Source organism: Pinus tabuliformis, chromosome 1_1 (genome assembly GCF_031772625.1).
Source record: "Pinus tabuliformis cultivar Carrire ecotype Pingquan chromosome 1_1, CPIR1, whole genome shotgun sequence".
In the NCBI taxonomy this organism is placed as follows: Eukaryota; Viridiplantae; Streptophyta; class Pinopsida; order Pinales; family Pinaceae; genus Pinus; species Pinus tabuliformis.
The window spans coordinates 583,243,471-583,261,258 of NC_142297.1; the positions used below are offsets into that span (position 1 = coordinate 583,243,471).

Sequence of the window (17,788 nt, forward strand, 5' to 3'; positions counted from 1 at the left end):
TGTCTTCATGCTTGTTCTAGACACATGATGGTGAAAGATTCAATCCTCAATATGATTACATAAAATGCATACAACATCAATGAAAGTAGAAAACCATGTATTTATTGTAGCACATGTTCTACATCTAAATTGATAGAAAATAAAAATTGGGAACTAAAACTAGAGATGATGTTTAACCTCAAAACTTCATGCAATATGGATCAAATTATGTCCATAAAGAGTTTGGCAACTCAAAGAGGGGAAGAGAGCTATAAATGTTGTATATATTATATTTGATTAATTCCATTTCCAAATATTCAAGAGTAATGACATAATACGCTTTAGCCAAGGCTAATGTGCATCAACATGTGGGTAAATGGAAGTGGGTCATGCAAGGAACAATAATGGCATGCCAACTCCATGTCCCATCAACATATATCATTGATGATTATTTCTCACTTAAATTCTTTATCTCAATTATTATCATATGGGATATCATAGTGTCAAGTTATAGATTTCTTGAGTTCCATGATTATGGTTAACTTGGAAGTTAGGATGTCATTACTGATTTTTTTGTCAATGACTCATGATAATGTGCATATTTCAATAATCATTAGATATAATTCATTTTTTAGGAAAAAAATATAATAATCTCTATTATTTGTTGTATATAAAATTTAAAACACACAAAACATCTTTTTTTATTAAGTATATGTCGTATGCAAAGTACTAAATTTTTTACAAATGAAAGTAAAGCATAATAGAATGAGTACTATAACAAGGGAAGTAAATTTTTCTAAATTAAAGAACTACAGACCAATTTACTCTTTCATAAATGTTTATTATTATTTTACTTTGAATCATAATAATACATTTTCTTCTAAGTATGCTTGTATCATCATCAATTATTTGGATTTTACTTTATCACATGTTTACACTAAATAAACAAATGCAAAATTCATTGCAATTGTACTTGCAAAGAATGGAATTGCCAAAGATAATCATGGATCAAAAGTTGGCATTTGATGAGTAAATCCAGATGTTGCTTCATATAGAAACCTTGGAAAAAGGTGTCTATAAGGATCTTCTTCTCTCTTTTGTAGTAGATATGCCATTGTTGCTTCCACGTCTCCTTTAACTTGTAAATAAAAATTATGAGCATTACATTTGTCTTGGAGCTCATCTTTCCTACCTTCAAATCAAATTAGAAATATAATTATTTTCCAATTCGTCAATTAAAAAAATTAAAATCTGTTTAATTTTGAATGGAAAATGTTACTTCATTTTATTTTCATAAGAACATTTAGGAATGTATACACATGACATGATCAATAATTTGCAACTCTTTTATTAAGGAAACGACTTTAGGTTTTCCAAACAATTCATGCTTAAAAATCAATACTCTAAAGTTTTCAAAATAGGAAACTATGAATACATATATGTATATAGATTTTAATGTATCCAAATCAAAATGAAAAATAAAACCAATTGGATTTGAGACAATTAAACTTTTATGGGATATTATAAATTATACAATATTATATAAAAAAATAATTATCATGAAATTGTGTTATAAATATCATGAAAGAGTGTCAAATAATTGGATATAATGACATATATGTAATGGGATGTTTTTCCAACCACCTTGTTATAGTTAGGAGAAAAATCAAAATTCGTATGAACAATGGTGTTTTCCGGTTCTAAGACTCGCCGGTGGTATATTCATGATGACCTCGTCATAATGGGCATGCGCAAAATTTATGTGGTCTCCAAGGTGGCGACCCTTGGTGGTAGCATTGGACCTTACACCTGGAGGCGCATGATACTAGCATGGCAAGATTTCATGTCACAACAAGGTGTACAATTGATTAAGTCGAAGCAACTTAAATGCGAGTAGGTGGGAGGTATAATCCTTGCATGTGGTAAATCACCCGGCTATACGTTCCGTTCAGCTTGTTTGGAGATGGGTTTCCCCTCTCATGGCGGATTGGATGCGTCTGAAGTCACCTCTGATAGCCAAGGTAAGCTCATTTATGAGAAAATTATAGTTAACAGTCTTGGAAGGCTGGACTATGGGTTCATTCTCTACACTAGCTCACAATGGAGAGTGTACCAACGCTTATCCTTATTCTACACACTCACACACTTATGTCTTGGGTGGCTTATATTTGTATGGCAATGGTTTTAGGGTGGTAGAGGTTTTGGTTCTAGATAGTGTTCTTTGTATATCAACAACCTTCTCATGTTGCACACAGATGCGAAGGTATTTGTTTCCTAGTCTTTACTTATATGTTTAAATAATGGTCTTTCACTAGCCTTGTTACCCACCACATATGGGTAGTGTGTATGGGAGAAATGTTTTCTCCTAGATGGTCCTTAGCCGGCAGCCAACATCCCCTTACAGCCACCAGATAGCTAGATTTGCCATTTTCTCCACCGCCTGAGCCAGTTATGTGGTCTCTCAACCACTTGTCATGAATGTATATTTGAAGGTGGGCCTTCCGACCCCAAAGGTATGAACTTTCATTGGTATAGTTGAGTAATTTTCCTTACTTGACATGGGCACTTTTGGACATGGATTGGTGGGGGGATTCGATGGAAAGAGTGTGTTAGGCTTGTATTCTTGTCTCCATTGCCCGATTTCGTGGTTATCCTCGTGTCCTAGTCCCGTGAGATCTCCTTTACTGACCTTTGGGCTTTGGGTTGGCACTACATGGGAAATCCTAATTTTGGTTACGTGGTCTGGCTTCCTGTACCACCTACATCACTACCCTTCCACTCATTTCAGCCCCATTAATCTATTTTCCCATATGGGTCCACATGTGTCCATTGGGTCCACAGAGGGTTAGCCTCCCCTTCCTCTTTTCCACACCTTGGGTCAGGCTTGGAACAATGGCCCAAAGGTTGATCCAACTAAAAAGAAAAGAAAAATCATAATTTGGCCACTCTCAACAAGAAATGTACCACAAAATGTAAAAGATGGTCGAGACATACAAATTTAGCATGTGGGAAAATCCAAACATAAGCTCTATCCCTTTACCCATGGCCATCACCCTGGTTCCTATGGGCCCTAGATGTGCCTCCTCTATAACTAAGGAACCCATGATTGTCCCAACCCCTAGTGGGAAATGAACTGCCCCACCTCAAAGGTGTATCCACTGCTACATATTACACATCATGCTCTCCATCCCCTAAAGCCCTAAGACATTATAAAGAAAAATCAATAAAGGAAAAGGTCATATGAAGAAGGGTGAAAAGACAAAGGTCGGGGTAACTTATGTACCATGATTTTCTCTCTCCTACCCCTATATACCCAAGTGTGGGCATCCATTTTTATAGCTACCCAATGTACCTTGACATGTGGTATGGATGTTTCCATTAATCCCCACCCCATTCCATCATTATATTATTTGCTACCTACCTCTTGAAGGATGTACTATGGACATGCCATCCCCTATAGACATTGAAACCACCTAATAGGGTCCTTGGTTAACCCCTTTTTGAGCTTGGAGACACTTGTACTTGCCAAGGCCCACTATGGAAGGGCATGCCACCATGAAGTGACCCATTGATCCCATAACTTGTAAGCATTATTACTTGATTATTATAATAATTTGTTGTACTCGAGGGCAAGGGGACACATTGGATCTTATGCAATATTGCAGGTGGATTTCCATTTGGGGCTTGGTCTCCATATATGGGTTCCTAGCCCTCTAGAGGGCCACATTGGCACTTGTAGGGTGATCATTGAGAGACATGGGCCTCCACCATAGCCAAGATTATTTTATGGATCCACAACAACGTTCGTTGATTGCTCCTATTCCACCTTTTGGACGAGGATGATGCACTTGGTTCACCAAGTCCAGCTGACTCCATAGATTGACCATACACTTGGAAGATGTTCCAGGGTCCAAAGATTGTTCCCCGCAGCAGAAGCAGGGCTTTTGTCATCACTACATCCCTTACATATGGTCTATAAGTATTTTCGATCCATTTGGAGACCCATGAGAGTGACCTTGTGCCCCCACACCCACTTGGGAGCACCACAGGTTTCTGCATGGAGAATAAGAGGCCACCCTATTGTCCATTATGATGGGAGTCCATTCCTACATCATGGAACCCTTTTGGACTTCATTAGGCCTCCTCAAAGGCCCAACGACTCACTCAGTTGATCATTTGACTCTCTTGAGAGGCTTACTCATGTATTATTGAGCTATTTGGTGGGCTTGTCACCAAAAGTTGTTATTATGCACATTATTTTATTATAGGGACTAAATTAGGCCTAATTAGATAAATATAATTCATTAGGAAGTGTATACATAGAAGTGCGATGGAATCATTTGATCATCATCAGTTGGATTGATCATTCTCTCTTAAGAGATTTCCGCTATTCTTTTTGGAGGATGAAATTGGATGGATGGATGAATTTTGATGTTTGGATATCTTCATTTTTGTCTTGGATTTTCTATATTGGCATATGATGATGATTGGATATACTTTTTTTCACATGTAAGTGCTCTTTTAATGCTATTTTGTCATTCTTTTCTATGTCACATAAATGATGTTGGGATTTTCGCTATACTAGGCCGAAATTTTGTTGCTTTTCTTTGGTGAAAGGGTATAAATTTGTCTTTTATTAGCATTGCATCATGTTATGGGCCATGTTTGAATAAGTGAATGTTCCTAGAGATATTTCATTGAAATTTATCTTGATAAGTCATCACATATTGCACATTGAAGTATAAAGACCTTGAAGCAATTTTCCTCATGCCCTAATTGTCATGCGAAATTGTTCTAGAGGCCTCCTTGACTAAATGAAACCATCCTAATCATTGGAATCTTCTTGACTCCATTTCTCCCAAAGGAGTAGGCACTGGTCTTCCATAGGCGATCACCTTAAAGCATATTTTTCTCATATATAGGTCACCTAGGGTATCAATTATCTCAAAATCTAGCCATTCAAATACTTTGATTTGTTGTCCACAAATGCGCTGGAGTTTTCTCTATAGGGGCTCCAAATTTGAAGCAAATTTGATGGTGGGATCTCATGATATTGCAAGCCCTAGCTCGAGGACCATTTCTTTCCCTAGGTTTCCCTTGGCTAGTGACCTCATTGGGATCATTGTATTAAGATTGTTGAAAATTCTTCCTTTGATCCCCTTCTTCCCCTCAATTAGGTCAAGCATACCCTTGATTGATCAACTCGACCCCCTTGACCTAATTTTGGGTCCACTTGGTCCTGTGTGGTCACACGAACTTTAGAAGATAATTTCACAAAGACCATTTGGAATCCAAATTTTCACAAGGATCTCTTAGACTAGGTCCCTCCTTTACAAGTCTTATTTTCATACCCTAGCCCTTAAAATCCCCTAAACCCATTTTAGAGAGCTTTATGCCTTGCTTCTCAAGCAAGCAAGCCATAAAATTGAGTCTCTCTTGTGAATAAGCCCTTAGGAATCACTCTCTATCCCTTCATTGACTTATTTATCTAGTGATTCCCTTCATATTGGGTCTCCTCTCATCGATGAAAGTCTATAAAGAGTAGGGATATTTAGCTGAGGTGACAGTGGGCTATTGCTCCATTGTTTCCCTTGACCTAGTAGTTGTCCCTTTAGGATCCCCTCTTAGGACCCCTGCTAGTTTGAGCGGTAACAAGCCTCATAATTTTTGGGTCATCGTTTGGCAATACAATAGTCTCTTTTGGTGTCTATTTCATAGTGTCAAAGCACTGTTTGGTTATAGTCTCACAAAGTTCAAAACGTCTCTTACAATTCATTCCTGGGATTCCAGTAACACTGTTAACGTCTAGAGTTGTCATAGTTTCATCGACGATGGTGATATATTGTTTTCTGACTATAACCACTTGTGTTTTCTTTGTTTACAAACTCGAGTGTTTATTTATCACAAGGGTCAATGTTCTTTTTTCTTTTTCTCCACAATTCTAGGTCTAGTCCATTGTTTGAACTTGTTGCAGTCGTCCCCTTAGTAACCCCCTTCAAATTGAACCCTGCTAGGATTTCCTTTAGCTGTCCTGTCTTGGTGTGTGGAGTATAGTACCCTCGTACCTTCTCCATATGGTTTTAATTGGGTCTATGGTTGTCTCTACATTGTAATATTCAAATTCATTGGTGTAACCTTATGTTTCTTGAACCCTCTTGTTACCTCATATCACGTTGTTCAGCCCATTAGAGTTGGTAGTTATACCACAAGTGTTAGCTCTTTGTATAAGATGTTCATTGCGTTATGGCTCCACGGCTATGCCCTCCCAGCCACAAAGGTGGCGCTTCGGGGTATCCTTTGACACATCGTCAGAGATTGTTTGATTGGGAATCCGTAGCAAATTTCTTTGAAGCAGTGGCCATGGATGTCTGTAAGGAAATTATTAAGTTAGAGGCTAAAGAATTTAGGGATCGTGTTTACTTCTCAGATTTAGAGTTAGGACGCAGTAGCCTCAAGTGGGTACCAGACTCAGGGAAGTTTCATAAGCGAAGGATCCACTTCCTTCATTCCATCAATCTTCATCACCAACTAGAAACTCTTCTCAACATGGTTATTAGAGACAAGAAAGTAGACAACTACAAGCTCTTTGCAGGTTAGGAGGATATAAAGAGAATTCTGAGGGATATTAGATACAACTTGGATGATATAGTTGTTCGGCTATCTCACATAGAATGTTATGTGGTCTCAAACTTAGACACATAGTCAAATGAACACTAGGAAGGGCCCACAGTCATCAATGCTCCAGCTCAAGCCTCGCCTCAGGCCAACTCTACTGCCACATCGCTAGTCATAATCTTGGACTAAAAAGTCCACCAAGAAATTTGAGTGTTGGTCTACAATGGGTAAAATTTAGGTTGTTTAGTTCCGGGATGTTTAGTCAGTTTTGGTTTTTGACAAGTATATGTATTATGATAGATACTTTACTTTTCCAACTTGTTTCAGTTTATAGTAGCAGGACTGGATAGGCATCAAAGCTAATTGTTATGATACTCTATACTTTTGTTTTTTGGATAGTTCATTGCATCACCTGTGTTTTATTCTACGTGGTAAAAAAACCTCACTAGATTACTCAGAAGAATGTTTTCTAGAAAGTATTGAGAAAGTGATTGCAATGTAAACTTTTCTTATCTCGATATTAATAGAAATCGACTGATCAATTTACAAAAAAGAAAGACATATATGTAAGAATTTAAATGATATATAATATTATTTTTCATTTTTATTTTTGGGAAATACATCTTATTTAAAAAAAAAATGTTATGTTGATGCGCCATGATGATATATTTATATTGTTAAGGTTGTTGAAAAATGTAACTAGGTTCAATTTGTGAAAATTCCTTAAACCAAGAATTCCTACTGTAGCACTAATGATATTTCTTCTACTTGTTACATTTTACATGAACAAGTTATTTGAAGTTTCCTATGGCAAACATCAAAATACATACATTGCAGCCTACACCATTTAAATAATATGCTGAAACAAGAAACTAAACAATAGATAAAGATACACACAAATGAAAGTTATTTTTTGACAAACGTCCTCGGAAAAACCCAATGTGGGAAAACTGGTGCAGCAGATCTGAGGGGTTTTATTATTAAGCAAAATTATTTCTGAATACAACTACTGGATTCCCTTCCGACAATCCAGTTATATAGAAAATCACTTGGCAAAAGAAACTGGTGAGATTACCTCACTCTACACTGCAAGTCCCAGCTGATTTGGTAGCTGAACCATGAGTTCCTTTGCTACTTCAGCGCTACCCCTATGTGGGCCCTATGTCAGCCTCTCAGGCCCTCCATCAGCTCAACTGAGAATTGATCTACCTTCAGAATCCTTTTCCAACGCTCTTGGCTCAGAAAGGTCAACTTCCTCAGAAAACTTGGACTTCTGCATTGGAAGCTACTGCGCCGCTCTGAGTGGGGCCTGTGTGAGCCCTTCCTAGCTTTACGTCACCCTCTTTGCATTCTGCATTGCCTCCTCTATGTACCTCTCTGTTGAGTATCCTTGGCTCCAAAGAAGATCCTCTAGCCAAAAATCCCTCTTCCCATCTCTACAAAAGCTCACTTCGAATTCCTCTTCCGACAGCTGCTTTGCTTCAGAAATTTGATCTTCTGAACTCTCTGTGTGTTTTCCAAATGACCCTCAAGCTTCCTTAAATAATCTCCCGATTGAAATTCAACAGCCCAGATTAGAAGGTAATCAATGGCTAAGATCATTTTTGTCTGATCCTCATCTTCTTCTAGAAGTTACACCCGCAGTTACATTAATACCCATTAATTATTTTATTTTCCTAAGTTTAGACTTAGGGTGCCATTAAAATAATTAATTATTTTAATAAAACAATGTCCGGGTGGAATTTCCAAAAACGCTTTCTAGGTTCTTTGAAATACATGTGCCCAAGCCTCCCTGCAAAATTTGAGACTTAGAGCACATCTGATGCTACCATAAATCAACACTCCCTCTTAGCGAGGAATGTGCTCTAGCAATGTAACCTGCTAAAACATCACTCTGTTCTGGAACATCTCCTTCTGCACTGATGATTTCTAACATCTTGTCCACCAACTGCTGCACTAATGCTGCATCTATACTGCTGCTGACCCTGCCACTGTCAACACTGCATCCATACTACAACTCCCTCTGAATTTTTGCATCCGTGTTCAGCGTAGATGCATCTTGATGCTGAAGATATGACTGCTGCTAGTTACACGCTATCCCTCTGAAGTCACTGGGTTGTTGGTGCTATTGCAATGTGGTTCCCTGCACTGCTACAACTCTACACTACGCTACTCAGAATTGGCGTTCTAGCCACTGCATCTGTCGCTCCAACACTCCTTTGCACTATCTGACACTCATTCCATCCCACTACTACTGATCTAGGCTCCCGTAGCAAGGTATTGATCTGAGAGGTGGGCTACTCAAGGATCCTTCCCATCCATAGTTCTTTTGAAATATAACTCTAAATCAACCCACCTCCATCATGGAGGTATCTCGGTTGTCATGGCGAGCTCCTCCTCCTCGATCTTGGCAGGTGCAGCCTTCCAATCATGCTTCTCATCTTTTTCCTTCTTTCTGAGAGGACATTGTGTTGCGTAGTGACCCATTTCACCACACCTAAAGCATTTGATCTTTCATACGTTCTTCTTCCACCTCATTTGCTACTGTTTCCTATTCGATGCAAGGGTTGCATTCTCATCCTCCTTGGCCTTCGACCCACTCTTGCTTCTTTCGTCAAGTTTACACTTGACCAAGTCTCTCCTCAACGCCTCTTGCTTGAGAGTTGCCCACATACTATCCTAGTCTAGCAAAGCTGCCCTGCCCAGGATGCTCTAGACAAAGACTTGCCACTCTTCTAAGACTGAGTTTAGGGCCAGTCTCACCATCTCATACCCTTGAGGTGTAGGCCCCACATCTGCTAACGCGTTCTGGGTCTCCTGAAGCTTTGTGAGGAACAGATCTATGCGCTCCCCCTTCTGCATCTGTGCAGATCTCAGTTTCTGCTCTAAGTACATCTTTCACTTCTCGGAAGATCCCTCATATAGTGTAGACAACGCATCCCAGATCCCCTTAGCAGTTCCTCTGCTAGCGATGTGATAGACTACATGATCCTTCACTCCATCGAGGATCATTCTCTTTGTCTTCGCCATTTCTGCCTTGTACTTCTTCATCGAATTTGGATCTACGGGCTCAACCGCCACATTGTTGACATATGTCTTGAGGGAATGCTCATCTAGAAGGAATGACATCCTTGCCTTCCAAATGACATAGTTGGATGCTCTGTCCAATCTATCCTGATCCCTCAAACCACTAGTTGCCATCTTTGCCACGAAAATGTCAAACTGCTCCTCTCTATCTCCTATTGTTGTTTCTCAGGCAATAAGAAAATAGACTTCTTGGCAGGAAGTCTCCTGAGGAAAAATTCCCTCACTGCGCTTCTCCTCTCTCTTCTGATGTCTTTCTGCCCAGCAAAACACCCTACAGAAAAACTGCGTCCCACTAGCTCTTCCTCACGCTGAGGCTCAGCGTTGCTCCCTCTTCCTGTTGGGAATAATACTGAGCGGGGGGGGTGAATCAGTATTATCAAATTCTTTTCAATATATCTTCCAAATTTATACTTTGATTTATTCTTCAGATATTGATCATTAGATTGTATGTCAGTACCATATAATAATGAGCAAGAACAAGAAAAAAATATAATCACACCAAAGAACACCAGATATAAGGTGGAAACCCAATGTGGGTGAAAACCACTTGCTGCAATATGTCTCTATCTTCTTTCAATTAGAAACTTCCTTTACAATGATTTTGTACTGGTGCAGTCCTTTACCAGTACGTAGGCTGCAACCTGCTGAGAGCTACAACCTTCTCTCGTTTTCCAGTCTCTCCTGGAAGGGAGCTACAACCCCCTAATTCTTTTCTTCCAAGGACCATTTTTCATAAATTTTCAAACTATGTCCATGAACATCAAATAATCATCAAGGACATGTGAATCAATCAATCTCCTTTTCAATCAACCAATGAATCAACCAATAACTTCTCAGAATGTAGTAACCAGATCAGCAATACCAGTAATCTAAACCTAGAACTCTTCAGCAATAGATAAAAGACAGCCAACAAATATTTCAAGAAAAGTCCGCAACTTCACCAATAGAAACCTGTGAATATCCGCAGCTCTTCTGTGTCTAAACTGCGCAGATCCGCACCTGGTCCTTCTTCTGCTCTGCGTACCTCCGCACCTACTCCTTCTGCTGCACTGCGTACCTCTGCTCAGATCCGCACCTGCACTGTCTACCTAACAGCGTACCTCCGCACCTGGTCCTTCTGTTCCTCTGCGTACCTCCGCACTGTGCCTTCTGCTGTGCTGCGTACCTCGCACCAGTGCCTTCTGCTTCGTTGCAGACCCTCGTACCTGCGCCTTCTGCTACGCTATGGACCCCCTGCACCTGCGTTGTGGATCGCCTGCGGACCTCTGAATAGAGCCAAATTAATAGTCCTCCAATGTGCCACAGTCAGTCAGATTCACAGATCTGATCATGCGCCCGAGAGATCACGACCTATCAATAGATTCGCCTAAATTTCACCTTGATTTAGATCTAGCTTTTAAAACCGATCACCCCAAAATTTCAGATCTTAAGATATTCAAATTTCACAAGTGACTAGCCAAGTGATCTCCTTTCCTTTTTATAGGCAAGCCCTTATTCACACCATGGGACAAAACCATCGAAAACCAATACAAGGGATCCAAACTGGGGTTCAATAATTTAGATCTTATACCACGGGCCAAAACCATAGGATCATGAATGTCGGGCTAAATACCATGGGCCAGACATAAGAATTCCCACGTGTGCGCGCTTTCTCTGCATTGGAGTGAGTGGACTGGGGTCCGCACCTTTTGTTCGGATAACCTGCGGACATGACCGCACTTGGTGAATGGCGTGCCTGCGGGTCCGCACCTTTTGAACGGTGTACCTGCAAACCCCTTATTTTTCATCATTTTGAGAGCCAGAACAGGGTTTTGCCACATGAGTGAGTTGCCATCAAGTACAACACCTCATAATCATAATGCCAAACCTGAATCATAATGCCAACAATCTCCCCTTTTGGACTTGACGGCAACCCCAAGATCCTCAAAGTCATTCTCCCCCTTTGACATCAAGGGCAAAGGGCGGACCAAGATATTCTCTTCCTTCGCTGTCCATACTCCCCCTGAGTGCCTGCTGAAATTTCTGAATGAGCTCCCCTTGACTATAGACCAAATCTGCAAAAAAAATATTCTTCAAGAAGAACCATGATCCACCATACACCATAAATGACCTTGACAAAAGAGATAGAGACATATTAGAAGCACTATTCAGATCAGCATCCATGTTCTCCTTCTGTACTTTCTCATCCAAGATCTTGTACCATAATGCCAACAATGCATTATTAGAAGGATATATGCTCCCCCTGAACCTGTGCTGTTCGATCTTCGACCAATCCATAAACCAGCAATGTACGCGTATACCCCATATGAAATTCGCGTACAACCAACAATCTCTGAAACAGATGAGATTCAACAACAAGATGATGCATCAACTACCCCCAGCTTTTGCCTGAGGTATTCAAAAGTCTCCCTGGGCAGTGGTTTGATGAGTATATCAGCAACTTGTTCATTAGAAGGAACATACTCCAACTTGACCTTTTGTTCAAGCACTTGTTCCCGAAGAAAATGATATTTGATAGGTATATGCTTGGTCTTTGAATGCATGATTGGGTTCTTTGAAACGCTGATAGCACTTGTATTATCACAAAAGATGGAGATAGGTGGTGTACAAGTGATTTGAAAATCCTGCAAGGTCTGCATCATCCAAAGGAGTTGAGTACAACAAAATGCAGCAGCCACATATTCCGCTTCAGCTGTAGATAAAGCAATCGAAATCTGTTTCTTGCTTAACCAAGATACTAATCTGGAACCCATAAATAATGCACCACCACTTGTGCTCTTCCTGTCATCCACGCTTCCGGCCCAATCTGCATCTGTATAAGGATGAAGTGTGAGATTTGTATCTCTAGGATACCACAAGCCATAGTTTTGAGTTCCTTGAAGGTACTTGAAGATTCTCTTAACTGCCTGAAGATGAGTTTCCTTGGGATTTGCTTGAAATCTTCCAACTATTCCCACTGCATGCATGATGTCTGGTCGGCTACCTGTCAAATAAAGTAGACTTCCAATCATGGATCTATAGGTTGGTTGATGTACTGTTGCTGATTCATCATTTGCACAGAGGTTGCATCCTGTAACCATAGGGGTACATACTGGTTTTGAATCTTCCATGCCATACTTCTTCAAAATCTGCTTGAGGTACTTGGTTTGAGACAAAAAGATACCGCCTTCATTTTGTTGGATTTGTAGACCAAGAAAATATGCCAGCTCTCCAAGTAATGACATCTCGAATTCTTTCTGCATCACCATGGCAAAGTTTTGACTCATAGTTTCTTCATTGCTACCAAAGATAATATCATCTACATACACAACAAGTATTAGTAATTTGTCATTTTCAATTTTTATATAAAGATTGCTATCTGTTGATCCCTTTGAAAAGTCTTGTTGATGAAGATATTTGTCCAAACGATAGTACCAAGCCCTTGGAGCCTATTTAAGACCATAAAGATCATTTTTTAGTCTGCATACAAGATCTGGATCATTCCCAAGAATGAAACCATCTGGTTGCTCAATGTACACCTCTTCTTCTAAGTCTCCATTCAGAAAGGCTGATTTCACGTCCATTTGAAATACTTTGAACTTCTAAAAGCTTGAGAGAGAAAGGAACATTCGGATGGCCTCAAGTCTAGCAATGGGAGCAAAAGTTTCTTCAAAGTCTATTCCTTCTTGTTGAGCATACCCTTTACAAACAAGTCTGGCCTTGTTTCTAATTACTTCCCCACTTTCATTCAATCTATTTTTGAAGATCCATTTTGTCCCTATGACATTCTTATCTTTTAGTCTAGGAACCAACTCCCAAGTGTTTTTCTTTTCGATTTGCTCAAGTTCTTCATCCATTTCCTTGACCCAACATTCATCTTTGCATGCCTCTCTTACATTTTGTGGTTCAGTGGAGGAGAGTAATGCCAAATAGCTTGAAGCTTCTGCAATTGTTCTTCTTGTTTGTATGCCTGCCTCCTTTTGCCCCAAGATTTGAGATTCTGGATGATTCTTTTGAATATACCTGGATGGAGTCTTCTCTTCTATCCTTGTCTGTTCCTCTGGTGCCTCTTGAGGTTCTTCTTCATCTCCAATCTGATTTGGAGGGTAGTCTTCATCCTCTTCGATATTTTCATAATTTACTTGCCTAGGAATGTTTCCTTTTTCATCAACCACCACATCAATGTTGTCAACAATTCTTCCAAGTCTTTTATTGTAACACTTATATGCTTTGCTGTGGGGAGAATAACTAAGGAGAATGCCTTCATCTGCTCTAGGTTCAAGTTTTCCAAGTTGTTCATCATTATTCTTAATATAGCATTTGCTTCCAAAAATTTTGAAGTGCTTTACCGAAGGAGTCTTACCATACCAGAGCTCATGAAGAGTTTGAGTGTTGTTCACTCGTACATTTGTTTTGTTGAGAATAAAAACCGCAGCAAATGCATCTTCACCCCAGAAGGTTGCAGGAGTTCCATACTCATCAAGCATAGCACGAGCCATTTGTTGAACCGTTCTATTCATCCTTTCCACCACTCCTTTTTGCTGAGGAGTCCTAGTTGTAGAGAATTCCCTTCTTATTCCATGTTCTTCACAGAAATCGAAAAAATCATTTGAGGTAAACTCCCCACCTCTGTCAGACCTGGGGCACTTAATTTTGTGATCTGATTCTTTTTCAGCCAAGGCTTTGAAAGATTTGAATTTTTTGAATGCTTCGTCTTTGTGTTTCATAAGTCCTAACTAAACCATCCTGGAGAAGTCGTCAATGAATAATATAAAGTATTCTTCTCCTCGAGGTGACCTTGTCCTAAATGGACCACATACATCTGTATGGACTAGTTCAAGAGGCCTGCTGGCTGATCCTTCCTTCTCAGGGAAGTTAGTTCTGGTTTGCTGACCAAACTGACATGATTTTCATATGGTGTTGTCTGGAATTTTGATATCTGGAAGACCACGAACTGCCTAGTATTTGCATGCTTTCCTTATTTGTGAAAAGCTTAGATGCCACAACCTCCGGTGCCATAACCAGTGTTCATCATCCTTGCTCAAATAGAATTGTTGTTGTCCTTCTTCAAATATGTATAAATTATTTGGAGTTCTTCTGCCTTTGATCACTGTTTTTCCTGTATCAAGATCACAAACACTACATCCATTTGATCGAAATATTACCTTAGTTCCTTGATCACACATCTGACTGACACTCAGTAGATTATGCTTCAAGCCATCAACATACAAAACATTTCCAGCTTTGACCTTTTCTTTCAACTGAGCAGTGCCTCTTCCTTTTATGACTGCAGGGGTATCATTTCCAAAAGAAACTTTCTTTCCCTTTTCTAAAGCACTATATGATTCAAGTTTTTCTTTATCACCTGTCATATGCTTCGAACATCCGCTGTCAATGTACCATTGGTTTTCCTGTCCTTCTGCATAAAAAGCTATCCCACATCTTTCTGGTTGTGGTTCCTTTATTTTCCATGTTCTGGTACTTGAGGGTTGTTCCTTTGTCTACCAAAACCTGCTCCTGCATTCAGAATCTTCATGACCAAAGTTATTACAAATAGAACATTCAATTTCATTTTCAAGGGCCGAGAAGTTGTTATAGGTCCTTTTCGTGATCCCAGTCATACTTCTTTGTTTTTGAGCTTCTCTAGTCATGATTGTTTTATAGGCAACACATTGAGCTGCTTTGTGGCCAAAGTTATGGCAAGAGAAACATTGGCCATTGAAGAAACTTATGCGATTATCAAATCTACCTGCCAAATGATTGTAGTTTCTATTGTCGTCCATTCTTGAGGCAATTTGAGAAGATTTTACCTGTGGCTGGCTGTAGCTTTTGTTCATCCTTAAGGTGGATTGCCCCTGATTTACCTGGTAGTCTTTGTTTATTCTTGATGTAATTCGTCCCTGTTTTACCTGGTGATCTCCATTGGGCTTTTGCTCATTCCTCCTTGCTGCATTGAGATAACTCTTTGAGGTGGATGCTTGAGATGCTTCTCCATTATACCCCAGACCTGTCTTGATTAGTGGAGAACGTTGTACATTGATAATCTCATCCAGAGTTTCAGATCCTTTAACAAATTTAAGATTAAGAGCCTTTGTTTTCTCAATTTCTTTTCTAAGGCCAACAATTTCACATTCTAACTTCTCAAGAAATTTTTCTTTTTCATCAAGTTGGAACTGCAGAGTATCAATAATCACATTCTTTTCTTCTAAACATGTTTTGAGTCTAGAAATCTCTTCATAAAAGCCATCCACATCTATAGCATCCATGTAATCATCATCTTCAAAAGCCATTAAAAGTTTATAGTTATTACCTCGTTCATCTTCATCACTATTTGAAAGACCATCACTATCTTCATGAGTGTAGTAACTTTTCTTAGTTACATTCTGTTTCTTGTTCCATCTAACAGGTTCCTTCCCTTTGTCAGTTTTATCCTTATGAGGACATTTGGCAGCATAGTGACCGACTCTCCCACAAGCAAAACATTTGAAAGGTAACTTACCTTTGAATCTTCCAGTACCCCGTTGAAGGTTTTTGACAAAATTTGATTCTTCTTCCTCTTCTGACGCATGTCCTAACTCATAGTAGTCTCCTTTGCCTGAAGCCTTGAAATCTGCTTCTCCCCTGTTTGATGGTCCTCCTTTCCTCATTTCATAAGTAGTTAGAATCCCGTGTAGCTGTGACATGGTAAGGTTTCGTAGATTCTCCTTTTCTTCTATTGCAGAAACTTTAGATTCAAACCTAGGGGACAAAGATCTTAGAACTTTTTCAACCACAACAACCTCTTTTATTTATTCACCCAAGTTTTTCATACAATTAACAATCTCATCTACACGAAGGAAATAGTTAGCCACACTTTCATCATTGTGCATTCTGAGATTTTCATACTGAATCCTGAGGGTTTGAAGTTTTTCTCGTTTTACCTATTCATCTCCTTCATAGCTCAGAACAATCTTGTCCCATATTTCTTTTACGGATTTATACTGCATTACCTTGACAAATTCTGATTGAGATAGGCATCCTAATAAGGTACTGACTGCTTTTGCATTTGTTTCATATTTCTTCTTCTCAGCTGGATCTGTAGGAGTTGTTGAAGGAAAAGTGTACCCTATATCTATGATATCCGAGACTTCTATACCAAGTGATTGAAGATAGGCAGTAACTCTTACCTTCCAATATACGAAGTTTGTCCCATCAAAAATCGGTGGCCTGATAGATGCTTCTCTCTCATAGTTGCTAATGATGATGGATCTTCCTTCAAGCGATCAAGCTTCTTTAGAAGGACCTGCTCTGATACCAATTGTTGGAAATAATACTGAGAGGGGGGGGTGAATTAGTGTTATCAAATTCTTTTCAATATATCTTCCAGATTTATACTTTGATTTATTCTTCAGATATTGATCATTAGATTGTATGTCAGTACCATATAATAATGAGCAAGAACAAGAAAAACAGATAATCACACCAAAGAACACCAGATATAAGGTGGAAAACCAATGTGGGTGAAAACCACCTGCTGCAATATGTCTCTATCTTCTTTCAATTAGAAACTTCCTTGAAAATGATTTTGTACTGGTGCAGTCCTTTACCAGTATGCAGGCTGCAACCTACTGAGAGCTACAACCCTCTCTCGTTTTCCAGTCTCTCCTGGAAGGGAGCTACAACCCCCTACTTCTTTTCTTCCAAGGACCACTTTTCATAAATTTTCAAACTGGATCCATGAACATCAAATAATCATCAAGTACATGTGAATCAATCAATCTCCTTTTCAATCAACCAATAACTTCTCAGAATGCAGTAACCAGATCAGCAATACCAGTAATCTAAACCCAGAACTCTTCAAAAATAGATAAAAGACAGCCAACAAATATTTCAAGAAAAGTCTGCAACTTCACCAATAGAAACCTGCGAATATCCACAGCTCTTCTGTGTCTAAACTGTGCAGATCCGCACCTGGTCCTTCTTCTGCTCTGTGTACCTCCGCACCTACTCCTTCTGCTGCACTGCGTACCTCTGCTCAGATCCGCACCTGCACAGTCTACCTGACAACGTACCTACGCATCTGGTCCTTCTGTTCCTCTGCATACTTCCGCACTGTGCCTTATGCTGCGCTGCATACCTCGCACCAACG

The 17,788-nt window shown here is 39.5% G+C and overlaps 1 protein-coding gene across 3 annotated transcripts in view; it reads right to left on the minus strand.

Moving 5' to 3' along the window:
- Window positions 1-17,788, minus strand: part of LOC149214593 (phytyl ester synthase 1, chloroplastic-like) — a 536,108-nt gene that overhangs the window by 123,741 nt on the left and 394,579 nt on the right. Inside the window, exon 13 of one of the 3 annotated variants that reach the window (XM_089392336.1) lies at window positions 800-1,171. The exons of the other annotated variants lie outside the window; for them this stretch is intronic. Coding sequence (XP_089248462.1) covers window positions 981-1,171 — 191 coding nt within the window. The 3' untranslated portion in view covers window positions 800-980. Of the gene's footprint in view, window positions 1-799; window positions 1,172-17,788 lie in introns of those variants that run through there. 3 annotated transcript variants of the gene reach the window in all.